At 36.1% G+C, this 21,959-nt stretch overlaps 1 protein-coding gene across 1 annotated transcript in view; it reads right to left on the bottom strand.

The window, feature by feature from the left end:
• The window catches only part of LOC127443662 (prominin-1-A-like), a 73,908-nt gene that overhangs the window by 49,978 nt on the left and 1,971 nt on the right, over positions 1 to 21,959 (bottom strand). The window contains exons 3-4 of the mRNA XM_051702397.1: positions 2,502 to 2,563; positions 227 to 253 (exon numbers count right to left, since the gene is read on the bottom strand). Coding sequence (XP_051558357.1) covers positions 227 to 253; positions 2,502 to 2,563 — 89 coding nt within the window. The remainder of the gene's footprint in view (positions 1 to 226; positions 254 to 2,501; positions 2,564 to 21,959) is intronic.

Genomic DNA, 21,959 nt, shown 5'->3' with positions numbered 1-21,959 from the left:
GAGAGAAGGAAACTGTTGCTTGCTGTACTAATAATTAATGGAAACAGCTAATGAAAAGTACAGTATAAATGTAAAGTGAACAACAGACATCCCCATGGACATCACAAGGAACAATGCTTGTCATGCTGGCATTTTGGAGTTAAGACAGAATGAAAGAAAGTGTATGTGAGCATGAAATAAGGGCCATGAACTGTAAGTCACTAGAGATGTTTGGATTAAACAGTACCTGAAGCAATAATACAACATTCTCTGGCTGCTTTGCCATTGGGTTGAAGAGACATCATTAGTGTGCACGCCAAAGGTAAAGAGAAAGAAACAACTGAGATTAGGACATGTGATCACATATGACACAAAGTGAACTCTTTCGTAGGTTATTCGTAGATATTCATTCGTAAAGTGTACACATTTTTGTACATTTGGATAGATACTGAACCCTACAATTTGTGTGTGTGTGTGTGTGCATACTTAGCAATAGTTTGGAGATAAATCAGAAGTGAGCTAAATCTGACAAAACCTCCCTTTGGGGACATTAGCAGGCAAAAGTATTCTTCAATAAAAAAAAAAATATATATATATATATATATTTTTTTATTATTATTACTCTAGAATGCAAAACGTTTTCTTTTAAGGGTAGGGTTAGGGTTTGGGTCAGGGCCTATTGTAACAATAATCAGCTTTATCTAAAAACAATAGAGCACAACATTCTGGTAAGGGTTAGAGTTAGTTAGGGTAAATTGTAAAATCAAAGGTATATGCTTCTGTTGATGCCATCAATCCACTTTATTGAAAAATCATTTTTAATAGCAGAATTTATAGTGAATAAATACACTACCCATGATCCTGAAGGAAAGATCCACCAATTAGAGTATCATGGCAAACAAACCGCAGCAAAAAGCTCTGCAGCAACCGCACTCCCATGTTGCACTGTAAATGATGCAATCCAAACTGTCTCACTACAACCTCAAACTACTTACATATTTGTTTATATCTGAATAATTTTTACATTGTTTTTTATTTGATCACGTCATTCGCAATGCATCATGGGACTGCTGTTTATTCCCAGAAAACATGAAAAACTTTATGAACACAGTCTTGTACATCTGTCTTTTTTATATACTTTTTTGCTTCAAATCAAGGTTTGTAATGTTGTGATTCACCTCAGAGAAGTAATTACTATAAGTAATTGTGCTTTGTGTGTGTGTCTATGTTAGGGATGAAGACTTTTTGCCATGTGAACAGGACCTAGTGTAAAATGTATTAAGTTGACTTTACTTAAAAAATGAGGAAAACTTTTGCCTTAAAAAAAAATCAAGTAAATATACTTATTTGGCTCAAGTAAAGTGGACTATTACTAGTTCACTTTACTTGAGCCAAATAAGTATATTTACTGCCAAATAAGTACATTTACATAGATTTTTTAAGTAAGGTTGACTAATTAGATTTAACAGTGTACAAGCATTTTGAGCACTTCAACGCGGGACGGGGGTCCCTCTCAAGCATTTTGCCATTCAACCGAGGGGGACCCCCTTGAGCATTTTGCAGCTTCAATACATTGTGCTTTATTTGTTCATATGTAAAAGGGTTTTAGATGCTGTCAATATGTTGATTTTGTAGCTACGTTTGGATGTCTATCCAAACGTACGAAAATGTATGTGTTAGAACCACATTATATACGATTACCTATGAACACTAATGATATTACATTGTGTATATATACACAGTACAGCTGCACGATTAATCGTTAAAAGATCGCGATCTCGATTCAGACACACATGCAATCTCATTTCTAAATGACAATGATTCTGCAATGTATATTAACGTTCCCGTGGCATGCCTTTGTAAGGCGGTCAAATTTAAATGACAAATTCACTTCAAGACGCGTTTTTAAATGTTGATCTTTTAAACTTTATATGGCGTCTACAAAACACAGCGCTCCTACAAGAGACACTGAATAAACTAAAACGCAACAGCCAAAGACGTTTGTCCAGCACAGGTGCAGCCACGATAAGCTAGAAGTGTGACAGAATCTCTGCTCAGTACAACATATTATAAGAGCCACCGACCGATGCTAAAAAAATACCGGCATTACCCAGATCTGACTAAATTTGCTACCCGTGCGCTGTTTGATCACAGCCAGCTGCTTTTTAAATGCTCACACGCGTGTGTCTTGTGATGAATGCAGTGCTCCTGCATGAGACTCTGCACGGTTTTTAATCAAAATACCCCTCTTTAGGTTATATTAATGTAAACAGAGCTGTTAATGAATTACCAGTGTAAACAGATGGGATTAAATCTGCACTGTCTTGATGAGATATTAAAGCAAACACAGCCATTAATGTATAGATGGGACAAATTCTTCAAAGTGTTAAATCTGTGCGATGTCTAAATGTATATAAGCTGCATGCTGTCTGTTATAGACATTCAGGCATTCTTACTGCACCAAATCAGTATTAATGTATATCTAATAATCAGAACAGAAACACACACACACACACACACACCTTCTTGTAGTCCTCCAGTTTGATTCCTCCCATGTTCTGCTGGATAACCTTAACAATGAGCTCTGCAACAAGAAATTCAGCAGATTATTTTCAACAAAACAAAATGTGTTAATTATTATGAGCACAGAAAAGACATACAAGTCTTTTTCTAACCGTGATACTAACAATGACTCTGAACCCTTGAAAAATTATCCAATGGGCAAAACAGAGCATTAGGTAGTCACCCTTCAATATAACTCACATTTCCATGGCAATCCAGAGATTGGATTGTTTTAAATTACAAGAAAGTGCTACTGCTCTTTGCATTTTCCTCAGAATCTCTTTAATGGCTTAAATTTAAAGGGATTCTGTGGAATTTTTATGAGAAATAATGAGAAAGAACATTTAGGATGCTTTAATGTTTAATGGTACCTATATGTGTAACTCTCTCTGTGTAATAGTGTGCTGTGATTCTTAGGATTGTTCCACATAATTTTAAACGCTTGACCTTGTTGAAGATAGTTGAATAATGTTAGATAGTTAATCTAATGTTATTTATCATAATTATAACTATTACTAGCATGCTAATAGCTCCTAAATGACACACATTAGCACCCATTAGGGCCAAAAACATCACTTTTTGGTGCTCAATGGGGGAAAAAAAGAAAGAAATGGTAAGTCATATGGGAGTCATTTCTTCTTTAAAAGATCTACTGTAGTTAGATTAACCTGCATGAAAGGTAATTGTATGTTTTTTGTGTGTTTAAAAAAAAAAAAAGAACTATGACAGTATACATGTGCTGTAAGATTCACACAGAAGTTACAGACACAAAGTCATGCACCGTCATGCTACAACAACAGCTTAAATTACTGTTAATCACAGACCTGCACAAAGCGCTGCAGGTGCCTGCTGAGATATTGCTATGTTAACAGTGCAGCGACAGTGATGACATCAGAGTCTTGTGCTTGCTGCTAATGGTATTGCTCTGCTAACATCTGTCACTAACCATCTGCTTTGCCTACATAGCTGTGTACAGTACGTGTGTTTATAATATTTAGATATGCCCATGTGTTTAGGTGAAAAACCACCTGATAGCTATTGTTAGTCTTCAACACACTCTAACACAGACATTCATTAAAAATGATTGCAGTCTATACAAACTTAAATGTAATGTTTATAGTTTACATTTGGCATTTGGCGGACAATTTTATCCAAAGAGCTTTACAGTGCATTCAATTAATCATACTTTTACAGTAACAATGTTATTATTCTATTCCCAAAAACTTACTTAGTGCTGTAATATTATTCTGTAATGTTTCTATAAGTCCAACATCAGATATAAAAAATAAAATTTGCTTCAATAAAACAGTTCAGTGTACAATGTAAGTATACTGTAAATTGCAGAACTTCAAATTTCTTCACCAGTCCAAAATGACCATCTATTGAATCTAAGCTCTAAAACTGTTTTTTTTTTTTAAAATCATTGTTTTTGTGATGTCCTACTGTAAGTAGCCTATAAATACATTAACACCTGACTGCCCAAATGTACATAATTTATACAAATCTATACAAATTTACACATCAATGAAGCTTATTCATTACACAGCCCATTCAGTTACAGTCAGGTAATATGGAGGAAGTAGGATTGCTACTATTATTAAGTTTATATTATTCCAGTTGATAACTAAGAATGCTGGCTTTGCAAGGAGGCTGTTATTGAAGGATGGGGCAGCACCATCAACTATTTTGGACCAAAACCAGTGAGTCAGCATTGTTACTCAATTCACATGTGAAGACAGCATTTACATAGAAGTCTTAAGGGTATAGCTAGTAACAAATGTTTAATAAAGGTCAGAGTGAAGGTATGAAAATATTGTGGGGAAAAATGTATGATATGACCCCTTTAATAAGGCCACTGAGACTGTCAGAATAATTTAGATTCATATATAAAAAACAAAGTATATTACAAGATATTGACAAAATAATGAGCAAAACTTAATGCATAACAGTGTAACTATTTTGAGAGAGAGTCATGACTAGTTGTTTTGTTTTCTTAATTATGTAAAATATCACAGAAATCTGCTGTTCTGTGCATCTGTGTGAGCTGAAAACTGGTTTAAAGGCTTATAAGAGACTTACTACTGAGTAACTCTAATCTGAAAGGCATAGACTTTACACATTTTACCTTATCTGAACCAAACACAGCATTCATGCATATATGTAACACCCCTTTCAGGTGAGTGTGTCACTGATGGCAAATGTGAAGAACTCAACATCTTACCTACCAAAATTTTATATCAGTCTTTTTGTAACACATTATTGTACAGTATCTTATTACATTTTACTATAATTAATTACTATAGTAATAGCATCGCTATTAAAAGGCAGCAGCTTATTGAGCATAAATATAATATTGCACCTCTGTCTATGGTGGTTTGCTAATAATTGCGAAATGCTAAATACATCTGAGGCTATTGTTACAGGGCATTTGTGTGTGTGTGTGTGTATGTGTGTGTGGGCAGGTTTGGGTGGTTTACGAGTACTAATTTTGGTTACAAACTGGTAGTTACAAGGGTATTATGCTATAAATGTGGCTTATGAGGATGTTTCTAGTGTCCCCATAATTCAAATCATTTAAAAAAACATACTAAACTATATTTTATATTATATATATTTTACTATAACTATATTGAAAATGTAAAAATGCAGAAAGTTTTTTGTGAGGGTTAGGTTTAGGGGTAGGGTTAGGGTTAGGGGATAGAATCTATAGTTCATACGGTATAAAAATCATTATGTCTGTGGACAGTCCTCATAAGGATAGCCGCACTAACATGTGTGTGTGTGTGTGTGTGTGTGTGTGTGTACTTAGCTAGAGTTTGAGGACAAAATTGAGCTAAATCAGACAAAACCTCCTAAAGGGGACATTTTGGGATGACCTCACATGGAAAAACGATCCATACATAAATTAAATAAATAAATAAAAAATATTCTAATAATGCAAAACGTTTTCTATTAGCCTTAGGTTTAGGGTGTGGGTTAGGGTTAGTTTATATAAATAGTAATTATATAGTCATTATCAGGTTTGGGGAGTAACGAAATACATGTAACAAGATTACGTATTTAAAATACAAAATATTAGTAATTATATTCTACTAAAGTTACAATTTAAATTATTGGTAATCAGAATACAGTTACTTTCAAAAAGCATTTTGATTAATTTTGATATTACTTTTGATATTAAATGTAATTTTTAATCTGTTCAGTTGGAAAACATTTATACACTTAAATGATGCGATATAAGGAGCGTTTGAACAGCGGGGAAACACTCTTTTTAATCCCCTTTTCTCCTCAATTTGGAAAGCCCAATTTCCAATGCGCTCTAAGTCCTCTTGGTGGCGTAGTGACTCGCCTCAATCCGGGTGGCGGAGGACGAATCTCGATTGCCTCCGCATCTTATCACGTGGCTTGTTGAGCGTATTACCGAGGAGACGCAGCACGTGTGGAGGCCCACGTTATTCTCCGCGGCATCCACGCACAACTCACCACGTGCCCCACCGAGAGCGAGAACCACACATTATAGTGACCATGAGGAGGTTACCCCATGTGACTCTACCCTCTCTAGCAACCGGGCCAATTTGGTTGCTTAGGAAGCCTGACTGGAGTCACTCAGCACGCCCTGGATTCAAACTCGCGACTCCAGGGGTGGTAGTCAGCATCAATACTCGCTGAGCTACCCAGGCCCCCGGGGAAACACTTTCTTATGATGTGTTACATTCATACAAGCAGACAGAGGGCTCTGTTGTGAGTGAATAGGAGTATATGACCTCAGGGAGGAACCTTCCCATGGAGCTTAGTAGAGGAACAACAGCATGTTTCTAAAACTTCACAGAAAACAGTCAGAAACACTTTGACAGATGAAACAATTAATCTTTTTTTATACGGTTTGGGTATTTTTACAAGACTAAAGGATATTTATATGAGAAATGCTAACCAATATAGCCTTAAGCATCATATAAAAAGCTAAAAATAATATATTTTCTGACTCATTCTGTGAACAGAATCCACATACGATCAGAAAAAGGTGTCTTTATGTACAGTCTGTAGGTTTTGAAGTAAGCTTGGAGAAGCAGAAATAGATAATCTTGTGTAAATTGTTACCTGCAGATTTAGCATTATGCTAAGCTAAAATTCTATTTCTAACCCTTACATGCACCTGTTACCAGTCACGATTATATTTTATTTTGAATTCTGTTAAGAAAATCCATGTTATAACATAATTATTTTTCTCTAGTAACATAGTTATTAGGGCAACAATGTACCATAAAAATTCTAAATGAGAATTTTGTACTGTTTTCTTAAAAACAATAATATATATATATACATGGGCCACAAAAGGAAGTTTGGTAGATGTTAAATCAGAAAACAATTTAAATACATATCAAAGTTTGATAAAAAGTGTTTGGACACTTTCTGGTTGTCAAACTTACTGGAACATGTCCATAGTTATTGTGCTGAACTTCACATGGTTAATTTGTCAGGGCAACTGTTTGAACTTGAGGGGAACATAGATCTTCTAAAATTACCTTGAAAAAGTTGATTAAATGTAATTACAAAAATGGCCAAGAAAAGTAAAGTTGGTTTTGAGAAAAAGTCTAGCATAATTTGCCTGCAGATGCCACTTGGTTTACTATTTTTTAATCAAATCTACAGCATGGCTTAAGTGTCCAAATACGTTTAGGGGCCACTGTATTTACCAAGAACTAATTTTGCAGTCATACTGTGATTATTAAAGTGATCTTTATGGTTATTCTAAATATTTATGCTGATATGACAACAGTGCTCTGACTAACATGGTCAGCAATGATTTGGTTAAATCACTTTTGTGTGAGTTCATTTTGTACGTGTGTACAAGACAATATAAGCTACCGACTGGAAGAAACAGAAGGCGGGCCTTTGGCTCTGAGACAGATGACTGTGTTTGTCAGTGTTTAGTGACACATACACACATGATTTCAGATGAGCTTTCACACATGCACATGTCCACACTTACACACTAGTGCCTGACCGATATATCGGTCAGCCGATATTATTGATATTAGCCTTTCACCGATATATCGGTATCTGCGTATATTTTACTGATATGCGCCGATATGAAAACTTTTTTCAGAACATATAATGCAGAAAACAATGCTTTAGAATTGGTTTCATAGCGTAGTTTGTCCAGCAGAGCGCGCTCCGACTCCATTGTTTACAGAGCTGACTCTGAGCTGATGGTGGCTCTGCAGACAGGGTGGAGTTCAGCGGTGTCATCACGATAAGTTGTTAACTAGTTTGTGAAATACATACTGGAAACTTAATAAACAATGACCCCATCATTTTCCCTTTTCAATATAACTAATATAACATTAACCTTGTCCCTGACAACCATGTCACTCATTTCTGTTTGCTGTTAGCCAGCTATAGTTTGTCAATGCAGTATGTAATGTAGCAGATTGAAAGGTAAACATCAGAGCATCTTTTTGCAGCTCAGCAGACAATGGTGCGGTAGTGGATTGTGTCTTTTGAGAGTTGATTTCACGCTATGTTATTACCTAGTTGGTAATACACAATGCTGGAAAGTAAAATAAACAATGTCCATCTTTTACTCTCCACTTTATTACTTATTTTAATGGTCAGCATTTGACTGATACTAAACAGTACTACTGAAGTTTATTTAGCTATTTATTTTATTTTGTTTATTCTTTATTTTAATGGTCAGCATTTGACTGATACAAAACATACAGTGCTGAAGTATATTTAGCTGTTTATTTTATTTGTATTTATTCTTTATTTTAATGGTCAGCATCTGACTGATACTAAACAGTACTACTGATGTTTATTAAGCTATTTATTTTATTTTGTTTATTCTTTATTTTAATGGTCAGCATTTGACTGATACTAAACATACAGTACTGATGTATATTTAGCTATTTATTTTATTTGTATTTATTCTTTATTTTAATGGTCAGCAATTGACTTATACTAAACATACAGTGCTGATGTTTATTTAGCTATTTATTGTATTTTTATTTATTCTTTATTTAAATGATCAGCAATTGACTTATACTAAACATACAGTACTGATGTTTATGAAGCTATTCATTGTATTTTTATTTATTCTTTATTTTCTCAGTGTTCATTTCTAGAATTTGTTGACAATGTATAATAATAATGTCAAATATTCTTTGATAAAAATATTTGTTTAAGAAAGCAGCATTCTGAGTACCTTTGCATAGTCATGTCAGTGCAAAATCGGTGAAAAATCCACATAGAAAAGGTCTGTTTTCATTCCAGATCAAAAATTAAATATATCGGCCACCATGTTGGTAATCAGTGAATTTTCCCTCTCTAAAATCGGTATCGGTCTCAAAAATCCAATAGCGGTCGGGCTCTAATACACACTATAGAGTGACTCTATAATGATCAGTGAGTTTATGTATCTGATGCTATTAGTTTAACGAGAGTAAAGAATCTGTAGTTCCATTGTAAAACTAAAATGTAACTTTGAAACTATGCTAATATAAATGTTACAGTTTCGTCTATAAAGTGAAACACCTGTTTCCACACCTACTGGCAAATCTGTATATTACAGAACTGAGGTAACACTTTACAATAAGTTTCCATTCGTTAACATTAGTTAATGCATTAGGTTTCATGAACAAACAATTGACAATCAGTGTTGGGCAGTAACGGAATACATGTAACGGGAATACGTATTTAAAATACAAAATATAAGTAACTGTATTCCACTACAGTTACAATTTAAATCATTGGTATTTAGAATACAGTTACATTTAAAAAGTATTTTGATTACTGAAGAGATTACTTTGCATTTTATTGTAATTTGTTTCATTTAATATTTTGTCCTTTCAGATGGAAAACATTTATACATATAAATAATGTGATATAAAGTGCATTTGAGCAGCAGTGAAACACTTTCTTATGATGTGTTACATTCATACAAGCAGACAGAGAAGTAAGTTTGAAATATGTTTGGAGCAGAAGAAATAGATATAAACCTTGCGTAAATTGTCAGCTTTACGCTAAGCTGAAATGCTATTTCCAGCCATTTTACATGCACGTTACCAGGCACAATCATATTTTTTTTATCAAGAAAATTCACGTTGGATAATCATTTTTTTTTCTAATAAGAGCTTTGATATTAGGGCAAAAATCGTATTCTTGATAATAATTTGTGTATTGTTTTCCTGTAAAAATATCTAAAAATCCTTAAAACAAGATCAACTTGATTGATCCTTGTTTTAGAAACAACACTGCACAAGATATTTATGTTTTTCAGAGAATGTATTTTTAACATGTGTATTTTGTCTTACTGTACTGGCAGAGTTTTTATAGTCAAAACAAGTGAAAAAATCTACCAGTGATGAAGAAGTAATCCAAAGTATTTAGAATACGTTACTGAATTTGAGTAAACTAACAGAATACATTACAAATGACATTTTACAGCATGTATTCTGTAATCTGTAGTGGAATACATTTCAAAAGTAACCCTCACAACCCTGTTGACAATATAGTTTTACATAATTTCTTAATCTTTTTTAATATTAGTTAAACAAAATACTATTGTTAATTGTTAGTTCATAGTGCATTAACTAATGTTAACATATACAAATTTTGATTTAAAAAATGTACTACTATATGTTGAAATTAACATTAACTAAGATTATTAAATGCTTAATAAGTTTTCTTTATTGTTAGTTCATGTATTGTTACTAATGTTGTTAACTAATGTTAACAGCTGGAACCTTATTGTAAAGTGTTACCAGAATTGAACTCCGCACTGTAACACCCACATGCTCACACACCAATGTAAACAAACACCTAACCCTAAAACACCTTTACGTGAAAGGCTGAGCTTCTTTACGGTTGTACTAAATTTAGGAGCTATTTTACTAGCATGACCTTGCAAGAAGGCCAACAGAATAGTTTTAACATCAATTAATCCAAAAGATAGTGCCATGGCCAAGACTGCACTGTACAACACAAACAGAGCAGTACCACTTCACTACAGGTCACAGGTGAAACCATGACTGAACTACAGGGCAGGGGTACAGGTCAGATTTTTCATGCAAGAGCAAATATATAAATTAATGGGAAAACGAATGACATTTCCTCATTATGTTCCTCATAAATTCAAAGTTTATTTTCAGACCAAATACAAGCAGTAACTGTAGTGATACATTGTCCTGCTCCAAATATTCTATTCAGTGACACTGAAGTACTGGTCGTTAGAACTGCAACTGTCAAAAGGTTACAGTCTAGATAGCCTCATAGAGCCTAATTTTTTACTATAAAGGCATAAATTCTAATCTAGAGCTAATAAGCTTATAAATCGTATTCTAGTCAAAAACCACCCACTTAGACTGGAAGAGGCAGTCTGACCAATATGTAATGTGACCAACAACAGTTGGTTACTAAAGTGGAATATAGTCATACAAAGCAGCATACTGTACAGTTCTTGATACTGCCTATTAGAAACTTTAATTTCTTTCCTAGATTCAATGCTATTAAAGGTGCTGTAAGCAATTACAGTTCTTCTACTTCCAAGAGACTGAGCCGTTGGATTAGCCAAGCCCCCTCTTTCCAAAACCCGCACTCCAAAGTTACCAAATTAGCTTTACTGAGAACGACATCAGTACAATACTGTACCAGTACAATACTGTACATTCTATATATATATATATATATATATATATATATATATATATATATATATATATATATACTTTTTTTTATATATTTTTTTTTAATTTTTATTGAACGTGTATCTATATAGTAAAAAAAAAAAAAAAAAAAACGCGTATTGTATACTGTACAGTGTATGTTATTATTTGTATATTGTTGAGTGTAATTATGTGTATAACAGATGTTTAAATTGTGTTGTGTTAATTTGATGTTATTGTAAATTGGTATATGTCTCATCACTGTCACGACTGCTATGTTGATCGGAACTGCACCCAAGAATTTCACACACCATTGCACTTGTGTATATGGCTGTGTGACAATAAAGTGATTTGATTTGATTTGATTTTGACATCGTGATGGTTGTCTAAAACAACTGCAGCAAAATTGCGCCCTCAACTGACAACTGTTATGAACAACATGGCTTAAAAATGTCAGTAAGCCACAATAATTCGGTGCAACTACAACGCTATGAGAAAACGCAAAATGACTGACAGGTTGAAAGCATCATTGTCCGCAGACCACGGACACATTTTTATTTGCTGTTTACAGTGTCTAGAGCTGTCACAGTGACAGGTGAGATATCTTACGACACTTATTTCATTAATATCTTTCAGGGAGTAGGAACATTTTTTGCATACCTTTCCATGAAAAAAATAGCTGTTTCAAATGAGTATAAATATGAGGTAACACACCGGCCAAATTCTCGTAGTCATCCATCACAATGGGTAAGTTATGATGTGCAGCAAAAGGTTGAAAATAGCTAAAGCATTGAAAATACCCATTTTCACCATCAGGGCAATAATTAAGAAGTGCCAATCAACTGGAGATTTTAAAGGAATAGTTCACCCAAAAATGAAAATTTGCTGATAATTTACTCACCCTCAGGCCATCCAAGATGTATCTGAGTTTCTTTCTTCATCAAAACAGAATTTAAGACTTTTAGGATTTCATTTCAGGCCTCCTCCACTAAACAATGCAAGTGAATGTACTCCATTTTTTGATGGTCCAAAATGCATATTTAGGGTGCATCAAAATAATCCACACGACTCCAGTCGACAAATAAAGTTTTTCTGAACGCAAACAATTGATCATTTTGAGAAACAAAACAATACTTACAGTATATACTTTTTAACTACAAATGTTCGCTTCCGTACATCTCTGTGACGTGCGCTCATGAGAGGGATGACGTAAGCTCGTTGGTAAGGTCACACGTCACGTGGAGGAGGAGGCAGGAAGCGTGTCATTGCTTACATTTGTTTTTATTATTATTATTTGGAAATGATTTTTATTTTATTTTATATTGTTTTGAAATTGTTTTGGACTGTTTTGGTTTGTGAATGGCGCTTGGTCTGTGCTCTGTGCAGTTTCTATTGTAAACAATGACGCGCTTCCTGCCTCCTCCACGTGACGCGTGACCTTACCAACGAGCTTACATCATCCCTCTCATTCAGGAGGCCTGAAATTAAATCCTAAAAGTCTTCAATTCTGTTTTGATGAAGAAAGAAACTCAGATACATCTTGGATGGCCTGATGGTGAGTAAATTATCAGCAAATTTTCATTTTTGGGTAAACTATTCCTTTAAGGATCGGCCTGGAAGAGGATGTGTGTCCTCCACGCACAGTGAGGAGGATGGTTCGAGTGGCCAAAAATTCTCCAAGAATCACAGCGGGAGAATTGCAGAAATGAGTTGGGTCTTGGGGTCAGAAAATCTCCAAAACTACAATCTGACGTCACCTATATCACCACAAGTTTTTTGGGAGGGTTTCAAGAAAAAAAGTCTCTGCTCTCATCCAACAAGAAACTCAAGCATCTTCAGTTTGCCAGACACAACTGGAACTTCAAATGGGACCGGGTTCTATGGTCAGACGAAACAAAAATAAGAGCTTTTTGGCAGCAAACACCAGAGATGGGTTTGGTGCACACAGAGAAGTAGCCATATGGAAAACTACCTCATGCCCACGGTTAAATATGGTGGTGGATCTTTAATGTTGTGGGGCTGTTTTTATGCCAGAGGTCCTGGACATCTTGTTTGGATACATGGCATCATGTATCAAATACCAACAGATAAAAAAATCTAAACCTTATTTCCTCTGCCAGAAAGCTTAAAATGGGCTGTGGTTGGATATTCCAGCAGGACAATGATCCAAAACACACATCAAAATTAACACAAAAACAGTTCACTGACCACAAAATCAAGATCCTGCCATGGCCATCCCAGTCCCCTGACCTGAACCCCATAGAAAACCTATGGGGTAAACTGAAGAGGAGAGTCCACCAGCATGGACCTCTGAATTTGAAGGATCTGGAGAGATTCTGTATGGAGGAAAGGTCTCAGATCACATGCCATGTGTTCTCCAACCTCATTATGCATTATAGGAGAAGACTCAGAGCTGTTATCTTGGCAAAGGGAGGTTGAACAAAGTACTGAATACAAGGGTGCCAATAATTTTGTCACGCATACAGTATATTTGACAAAAATATTTGTTTTTTGATCAAACTTGTGTTGTGTTTGGACATGTTTGATATCTATTTGAGGATAGATTTTTGTGAATATTTTGAATGAAAGACCAAAAGGATAAACAATAAGGATATATTTTTCACAGCCTTCTTTTCTCATATTTACCAAGGGTGCCAATATTTTTGGCCACAACTGTATGCCTGCAAAAATACATTGCTAAAAATGTAATTTTTTTTTTGTGGTGGGCCAGTGAAAATGTGAACTATTGGCCCCACCAGGCCAGCAGAAATTATCCTTACCGTTGGGTAAGAGATAAATGATTTATATAATTTGGCTTAATTAGTTCAAACATTATTTATTTTTCTTGTGGCGTAGTGGGTTAAGCACATAACTGGTAATCAGACGGTTGCTGGTTCGATCCCCACAGCCACAACCATTGTGTCCTTGAGCAAGGCAATTAACTCCAGGTTACTCCAGGGGTTTTGTCCCTGTAATAAGTAAGTCGCTTTGGATAAAAGCGTCTGCCAAATGCATAAATGTAAATGTACTTAAATCAAAGAGCTTCTATTACTTTTACTGCCCTTGAGTTGTTAATATTTTTATCACATTCAAGTGAACATATTGAGCACTCTCTAGTCCTCATTCTCATGTAGTGTTGGATAGTCCAGGGTTGTGAATCATTGTGGAACATGTGAACACACCAATCGTTCTTGAAATTCCACCAAAATATTCACTACAATGAATCAAACTACCCAACACTTGCAATAGAGGAAACTGCTCTTCATACACTTGAGTGCTTGAGCGTCTTTGTCTCTACTAGTGGTCGACCAATATATTGGCAATATATATTCTGACTTATTTAATTATAGCTTCGGCCGATACATTTTCCCGTTTGGCCTTTTTTTTCTTGAGGGTGCTGAGAATCGCCTGCTTGCATGTGAAGCGACTGAGACATGTAAACGACCAGTCATGGATCGTTTTGTTGTTACATGCCATCATGTGCAACACAGTGTCATTTAAACGGTCTGCATATCAGAGACGCAGACGTGGCAGACGCGTCTGAGCTCATAATGTTTAAGTGCTCGCCTGTTTCATTCTCCTTCTCACTCCTCAATTGTCTTGTCTAATGATAAAAAGGCAAATATCAATAAAACTAATATCACATACCGTCTGCAAATATGCGCATATCTCATTTAAACAGATGAAATAAATCAACCTCACACAACTTCAGCAGATCCAGCGTCCTGTGGAACGCTCATAAATCGTCCTCTGAAGCATGTATTCTAACAGTCTCTCCTCAACAGTTCCCTGTAAATTTTCTAATGATAAAAGGCAAATATCAATACAACTTGTAAATATGCAGATATCTCATTTAAACAGATGTAATTCATGAACCTCACGAAAATCCAGCGTTTTCTTCCCGTCAAAAACTCATCTAATATCTTCCTCTGAAGCGCATATTCTATCAGCCAGAATCAAAAACTTCAGGATCAGGATCAAAAGTTCCTTTCATTCACAAATCATGACAGTAACTCTGTAACAATCCAAGTAGGCGATCCAGGCCATTTAAACTGTCAGGAGATTGAGGCTTGTGCTGGATCCGCACGAGAGCATGAGTGCAACTTAAAGGCTGCGTCCGAAACCAGGAAAATGCTGCCTCCGGAGGCTGTATATGGAGATAGGATGAAAATAAGGTGCTTTTCAAACTGTTCGGAGACAAGTTTCCTTAAGAGTTCCATTCATTCAAAACAGCTGTCAGTTAAGCCATTAACTGATTAGACAGCAAGGTATCAAGTCAGCTGCCTACGTTTTCGGATGCAGCCCAAGGTAAAAGCGCTTCACGTGTGCTATGAGTAAATGTTTTATTCACTATGCACTGTATGTACAGTTTGTTTGATTCGGTATTTTTTGAGCCATTGCTGCTGGACTACTGTGTGTACTGTTATTTTCTTCTTCCTAATATATTAATAATTTCTTCATGTGCAAATAAATTACAAAAATTAAATGACTAAACAGAAATATGAAGAAACTGCCATTTAAAATAAATTTTTTTTTAGAGTTTTTTTTAAGAGTTTTTTTAGCAATTGTATGTTTGTTAGTTACTATATTAAACTGTTTGATATATCGGCATTGTATCGGCCTTTCAGCCACCCTGCTCTCTGGATATCGGCATCGGACATTAAAAAACCCATATCGGCCGACCACTAGTCTTTACGCATACTCAATGTACTCTGTGCATCTGCTCATGGCACAGCATCTCAACGCAGTTCTGTATGTTTTCGTGGTATCAGTTATTGGTATCAGAGCATTTTAATGAGTTCAAGTAAAGGGCATGAGCACTACATCCCAGTGCATCCCTACATAAAAACCTGACTTCTCAGATGTTGTGGGAGACTAGCTAACAAAACAAGCCAATAAGAATTAGGGATGTGCATGAGTAATCAGCTAGTCACGTAATCATTCTGCACCAGCTAGTCAACTATGAAAAACACTACTCGAATATCGCAAAGTAATTTTCCTTTCTGCATTTGCCTTACGTGGGCAACACTGAATTATCCTGTCCCTTCCCTCTGGATCTCTCATCAAATCTCACAGTTACAATTAAATTCACTGGGGGATGCTGTGGATGTGTGTCGTCGAGGTGCTGGATGAGAGGAGACATGATGGCATCTTTCAGGGGGCCTGGGTAGCTCAGCGAGTATTGAGGTTGACTACCACCCCTGGAGCCGCGAGTTCGAATCCAGGGCATGCTGAGTGACTCCAGCCAGGTCTCCTAAGCAACCAAATTGGCCCGGTTGCTAGGGAGGGTAGAGTCACACGGGGTAACCTCCTCGTGGTCACAATTAGGGGTTCTTGCTCTCAATGGGGCGCATGCGTGGATCGCAGAGAGTAGCATGAGTCTCCACATGCTGTGAGTCTCCACGATGTCATGACAGCGAGCAATGTGATAAGATGCACGGACTGACTGTCTTAAAAGCGGAGGCAACTGAGACTTGTCCTCTGCCACCCGGATTGAGGTGAGTAACGGCGCAACCACAAGGACCTACTAAGTAGTGGGAATTGGGCATTCCAAATTAGGAGAAAAGGGGATAAAAAAAAGAGCCAACTTTCACCACTTGTTTCTCTTAATAATAACATGTGAAATAATAAAAATATGATAGCCTTTTTATGTAGACTCAGAGTTTGTATATGTGCATTACCCTAATGCTGACAGTATTGGTTTCTATGTACCCTAAGCTCCAGGTAAGTGAAAATGTTTATTACTGTTATTTTTTAATCATTTTTTATCAATGTATTCTGTTCATTTCATGAGGGTTAAAGTACACTACTTGACCAAAAAATTATTTGAAAATGCCCATGTCAGAATGAAACTGGTGATTTTAGCCAGCTCTTGCCGTTTTGTGTGTAATATGCATCAGACTTCTGAGATTTAGACTACAGTCTACCCTTCTCAAAAGACCAGCTTAGACCAGCATTAATTTTATTTAATTTTATGCTGGTCCAGGTGGGTAAATGTTGATCAGAATTGGTGAAGCAGGTGGACCAACATAGCCATGTTGTTGACCAGCAAAACATGTACAACTATGATGTAGCTGGTCAACCAGCATGGACTTTCTAGTGAAACTGGTTGACTAAGGATGTTATTCTGGTTCAGCTAGTCAAGAAGCCTGATAGGGACATCAGCACACCAGCATCAAAAATATAACACATATTGGTGGACTTTTCAGCAGGTATATAACACATTACAGTTAGGGATTTATCGATATGGAATTTCTGGGCTGATACCGATAACTGATACCGATAACCGACAACTCACAGATCATTGTGGCCGACACTAATAACTGATATTTAAAAAAAAAAGTTTTAATTTTCACTTGTGGAACTGTTAGCTAATTCATTCAAACCTTCTCATTGGAAAAATAGGTGTAATTTAGCTTGGAATTTGGACTTGCTGCTATTTAAGGTTTGGTGGGTATAACACGAACCAAAAAATGTGCCTATATTACAGATGTATACTGATTTGAATGAGAAATAAATGACAATAGACTTGTATAAATTATATGGTGCCCATTTATGAGTATTTATGGTAATCCTAATGGCTCACTCACAGAGAGAGAATAATTAACTTCTAACAGCTGTAATAATGCACTACTCCAAAATGTGGCGACAAACAGCATGTAATGAACATTAAACAACAAAACACACAGACTTTGTGTGCTGTGGAGGTTTGTGTGTGTTATGTATGAAGCCCTCCCACGTGACATCATATCCTGATCCGTTGCGTTCTCAAAAAAAAATAGTTGTGCTCAATGCCTAGTGTAACTGCCCCTTGAAGGAAAGAGCTGCAGGCCGTCAGAAATCCTCCACCGCAGGCAAATAAACCGTAACAATTTATCGCAAATATATCGGCCATAATTCCATTTTCGGCGCGATAATAATATTTAGATTTTCCCGTTTATCGGCCAATAAAATATTGGATGCTGAAATATCACGCATCTCTAATTATAGTCAATAAAAACATTAATCTAGAGAGAAGATTAGTTATTATTAGATTCTGCTCATACACATTTTCTGATCTTCAGCTCAAACATTGTATGTGTATGAGAGTCCTGGTAGAACAAGAGGGTATCATTGGTTAAAATGGCCTATGGTTAATCCTCTTACAGGGGTCTTGCTGTTGGGCTGTTAAGTGTTTCCTCTCCCTTTCTAAAGCTCTCTTTTCCCTTTTTCCTCCCTTTCTTCTACCAAAATCTCCACCTTTCTCTATTATTTAATCCTTATGCCTACCCCCAATTATCACTCCTGCTACCTTCCCTGAAGTGGCCAATATACAGTATATTCAGAGTTAGACATATCTAGTTACTTAACCATATGAGACAGAAACACACACATTGTGTGTAAACACTGAGACACAATATATTTCTGACTAGGACTGTGAGCCTCTTTCACAACAGTCCAGTATGATATTGAATAACATGATGACAAATGTGTGCAGATACACTTTGACTGACTAACAGAGACGATAGAATAAAATGAATAAAAAGACACAATTACGTCATTCACAGTGTTTCATGGGAATGGGCTGCTGAACTCTATGACTGAGATTTCCGGTTCCATAGCAACATGAACTTCTCTGATTGGTGGCTCTCTCAACAGGATTATAGGTAGTGTAGTTCTTCACCCGGAATTTGGCTATCAAACGCAATTTTTTTAAAAAGAATTTCTAAATCATGCTGACTTGTGGCTTCTACAGAAGCATTTGTCATTGGTTAACAACCTAAGAGCTCATTGTATGTCTGTCTTGAAAGGTTTCATTATCATTTAAAATCAATGTCTCTATAGAAAAAAATGAATGTGTTTTTTTAGTGCTGTCAGTCGGTTAAAAATTTTAATCACGATTAATTGCATAATTTTTCATAGTTAATTGCGATTAATTGCAGATTTTAAAAGTGCTCAAATTTGACTAAAAATACTTATTTTCCTGTCAAAATGCATTTATTTCCTTCTTAGGAAAGAAAACAACACAATATGTAACAATATAATGCTTTACTTTTATTTTCCATACAAAGCCTTCCACAGTATAAAGACAGAAATGCACTAAAATAGCACCAATTCAAGTAACATTAAACGTTTCCCAAAGTCTAAGTGGGAGTTTGACTAATTGAAAGAACTAGTCTCCCCATAGGTTGCATATTCTTTGCAACTGACATTAAATCTCTTAAACGCTCATTCTCCACAGTATTAATCAGGTGGCAGACTGTAGCCACCTCCTTTGTTACAGCAATTGTGACGCTGCATCAAGCGCCTCTTTGAACTCCACATGAAAAGCGCTTGCAGACAAAAGCAAATCATTCTGCATTTTGGTGAAAGTTAAGACTTGCCGTGCTTCTGTGGTAATTAAAATGCACCTTACTTAGGCAGAAAAATACTTGATTTCTGACACAAGTTCCATCTAGGCCTTTTTCTACAACAAATAGCATTATGAGCTTTTTATTATCACAAAGTTTCTGCCCTTCCAACCAGTGTTTATGCTGGTTTATGCTGTATTAAATGTAAATGCATTAATCGTGATTAAGAAAAATAAACGTGTTTTATTTATTTATTGCATGTGTTAACGTTAATTTTGACAGCTCTAATTTTTTACTTCTGGAACCGCACTCTTGCACTCTATAGCACATGAACAAATACATGCATGTGCTTAGACAATAACAGCATAAATAGGTAATATCCTGGGTTTTGTTCTCCCTCTGCTTTATTTACAGTGCATTTTTTTAATCCAGTGATCAGTGATATTAATCTTTATCTGAGCTGAGACAGAGGGAATCCCCTCCCTCGGATTAAACCACAGACCCAGACTGTGTATATATACATCCCTATATTCCTTTATCTGTCCATCCCTCTCATCTCAGACAGAAGGAATGTATCCAGACTAAGCTCTGTTATGCCTCTCTAAGTTGCGCCATGCACCTCTGCATCCCTCCCTCCATCCATTCCTTTACCAACAACACTATCCAACTGTGTTCAAACCTGTGAGCTGTAAATAATTTGGAAAGTGAGCTAAACAGTTGGTTGCAGACAGACGAAATTGAGAAATATAGTGGCCTTTAACCTGAACAGCCTGTATACTGTCTGTGCATTTGTGTGTGAGTGCTGTATGTAGTGCCCGACCAATATATCAATATTAGCCAATATGAAAACTTTTTTTCAGAACATATAATGCAGAAAACAATGCTTTAGAATTGGTGTCATAGCGTAGTTTGTCCAGCAGAGCATGCTCCGACTCCATTGTTTACAGAGCTGACTCTGAACTGACGGTGGTTCTACAGACAAGGCGGAGTTCAGCAGTGTCATCACGGTAAATTGTTAACTAGTTTGTGAAATACATACTGGAAACTTAATAAAGAATGACCCCATCATTTTCCCTTTTCAATATAACTAATATAACATTAACCTTGTCCCTGACAACCATGTCACTCATGTCTGTTTGCTGTTAGCCAGCTATAGTTTGTCAGTGCAGTCAGTAATGTAGCAGATTGAAAGGTAAACATCAGAGCATCTTTTTGCAGCTCAGCAGACAACTGTGGGGTGGTGGATTGTGTCTGTTATGTTAATTTCACGCTATGTTATTACCTAGTTGGTGAGACACAATGCTGGAAAGTAAAATAAACATTAAATATATCGGCCACCATATCGGGAATCAGTGAATTCTCCCTCTCTAAAATCAGTATCGTATCGGTCTAAAAAAATCCCATATCGGTCGGGCTCTAGCTGTATGTATGTGTGTGTTGCTAATAGTAGCTAAATGTTACTGCTGTATAATCCAGTAATCCAGTCTCAAATGCATGTCACAAGTACCTTTTTTATAGGATTGGGAGTAAAAAACTGCCTAGAATTCTTAGCAGTACTAAAAAGATACTTCAGCATTGTGAGGAAATAATGTCTGTGTCTTGAATTTGATGTGTTTCTACTTCTAAATCCACAGCATTGGTTTACAGGTTTAATACAGTGTACACTGTGTTCCGTTTGCATTACAATCAGTAATCTACTGTAAAACCTGTGATGTTGAGCAAGCTATTTATACAGTGGTTGTGTTTGGGTTGTATAAGGTTCATTCACTAGTACGTGTTTCCAGAACCAGGCGTTTGTATTACATGTACCTTTGGAGCATATGGCACTCTGATTATCAGCTTACCTGATTGGGCAGGTGACTCATAGAGCAGATCGGCTAATTGGTTAGGCAGCAGGGACTTAACAGTGCAATCCTATTCTACTCTAATAACACACACACAAACACACACACAAACACACACACTGACCTCACAAAGAAACCCACCTGTCAAAAGCCTGACCTTAGATAGACATAGATATAGAGAGAGACTGAGAGTGAGCCCTGTCTAGTTAAGATACATTCATACATAGAAATGTTATGGTTATACAATGTTGAACACAAATCCAAACTGTATATGCACTCCTTTATATCTCACTGCAGTTTTTAATTTTCCCTAAATCATCAGCATCCAAAAACTCCTTAAACATAATCTCTACAGAACTGAGCTGCCTTCCTCTATCTCACTACAAACAGTAGACATAGTAAGAAACCACAGGTGCTTCACTGCAATTTTATACAGATATTGGGGGGATCTACGCCCCTGCATTCACATGTTCTACAGGGATAGAACGCAAAATAATGATCTGACCTCTGAACACATCTGGACATGGCATTATTTTATGTGATATTATCTCAACGATAATGTAATGAATGGGCTTCCGTAC

This window comes from Myxocyprinus asiaticus, chromosome 7 (assembly GCF_019703515.2).
Source record: "Myxocyprinus asiaticus isolate MX2 ecotype Aquarium Trade chromosome 7, UBuf_Myxa_2, whole genome shotgun sequence".
NCBI classification, from domain to species: Eukaryota; Metazoa; Chordata; class Actinopteri; order Cypriniformes; family Catostomidae; genus Myxocyprinus; species Myxocyprinus asiaticus.
This window is presented reverse-complemented; position numbering and strand designations above follow the sequence as displayed.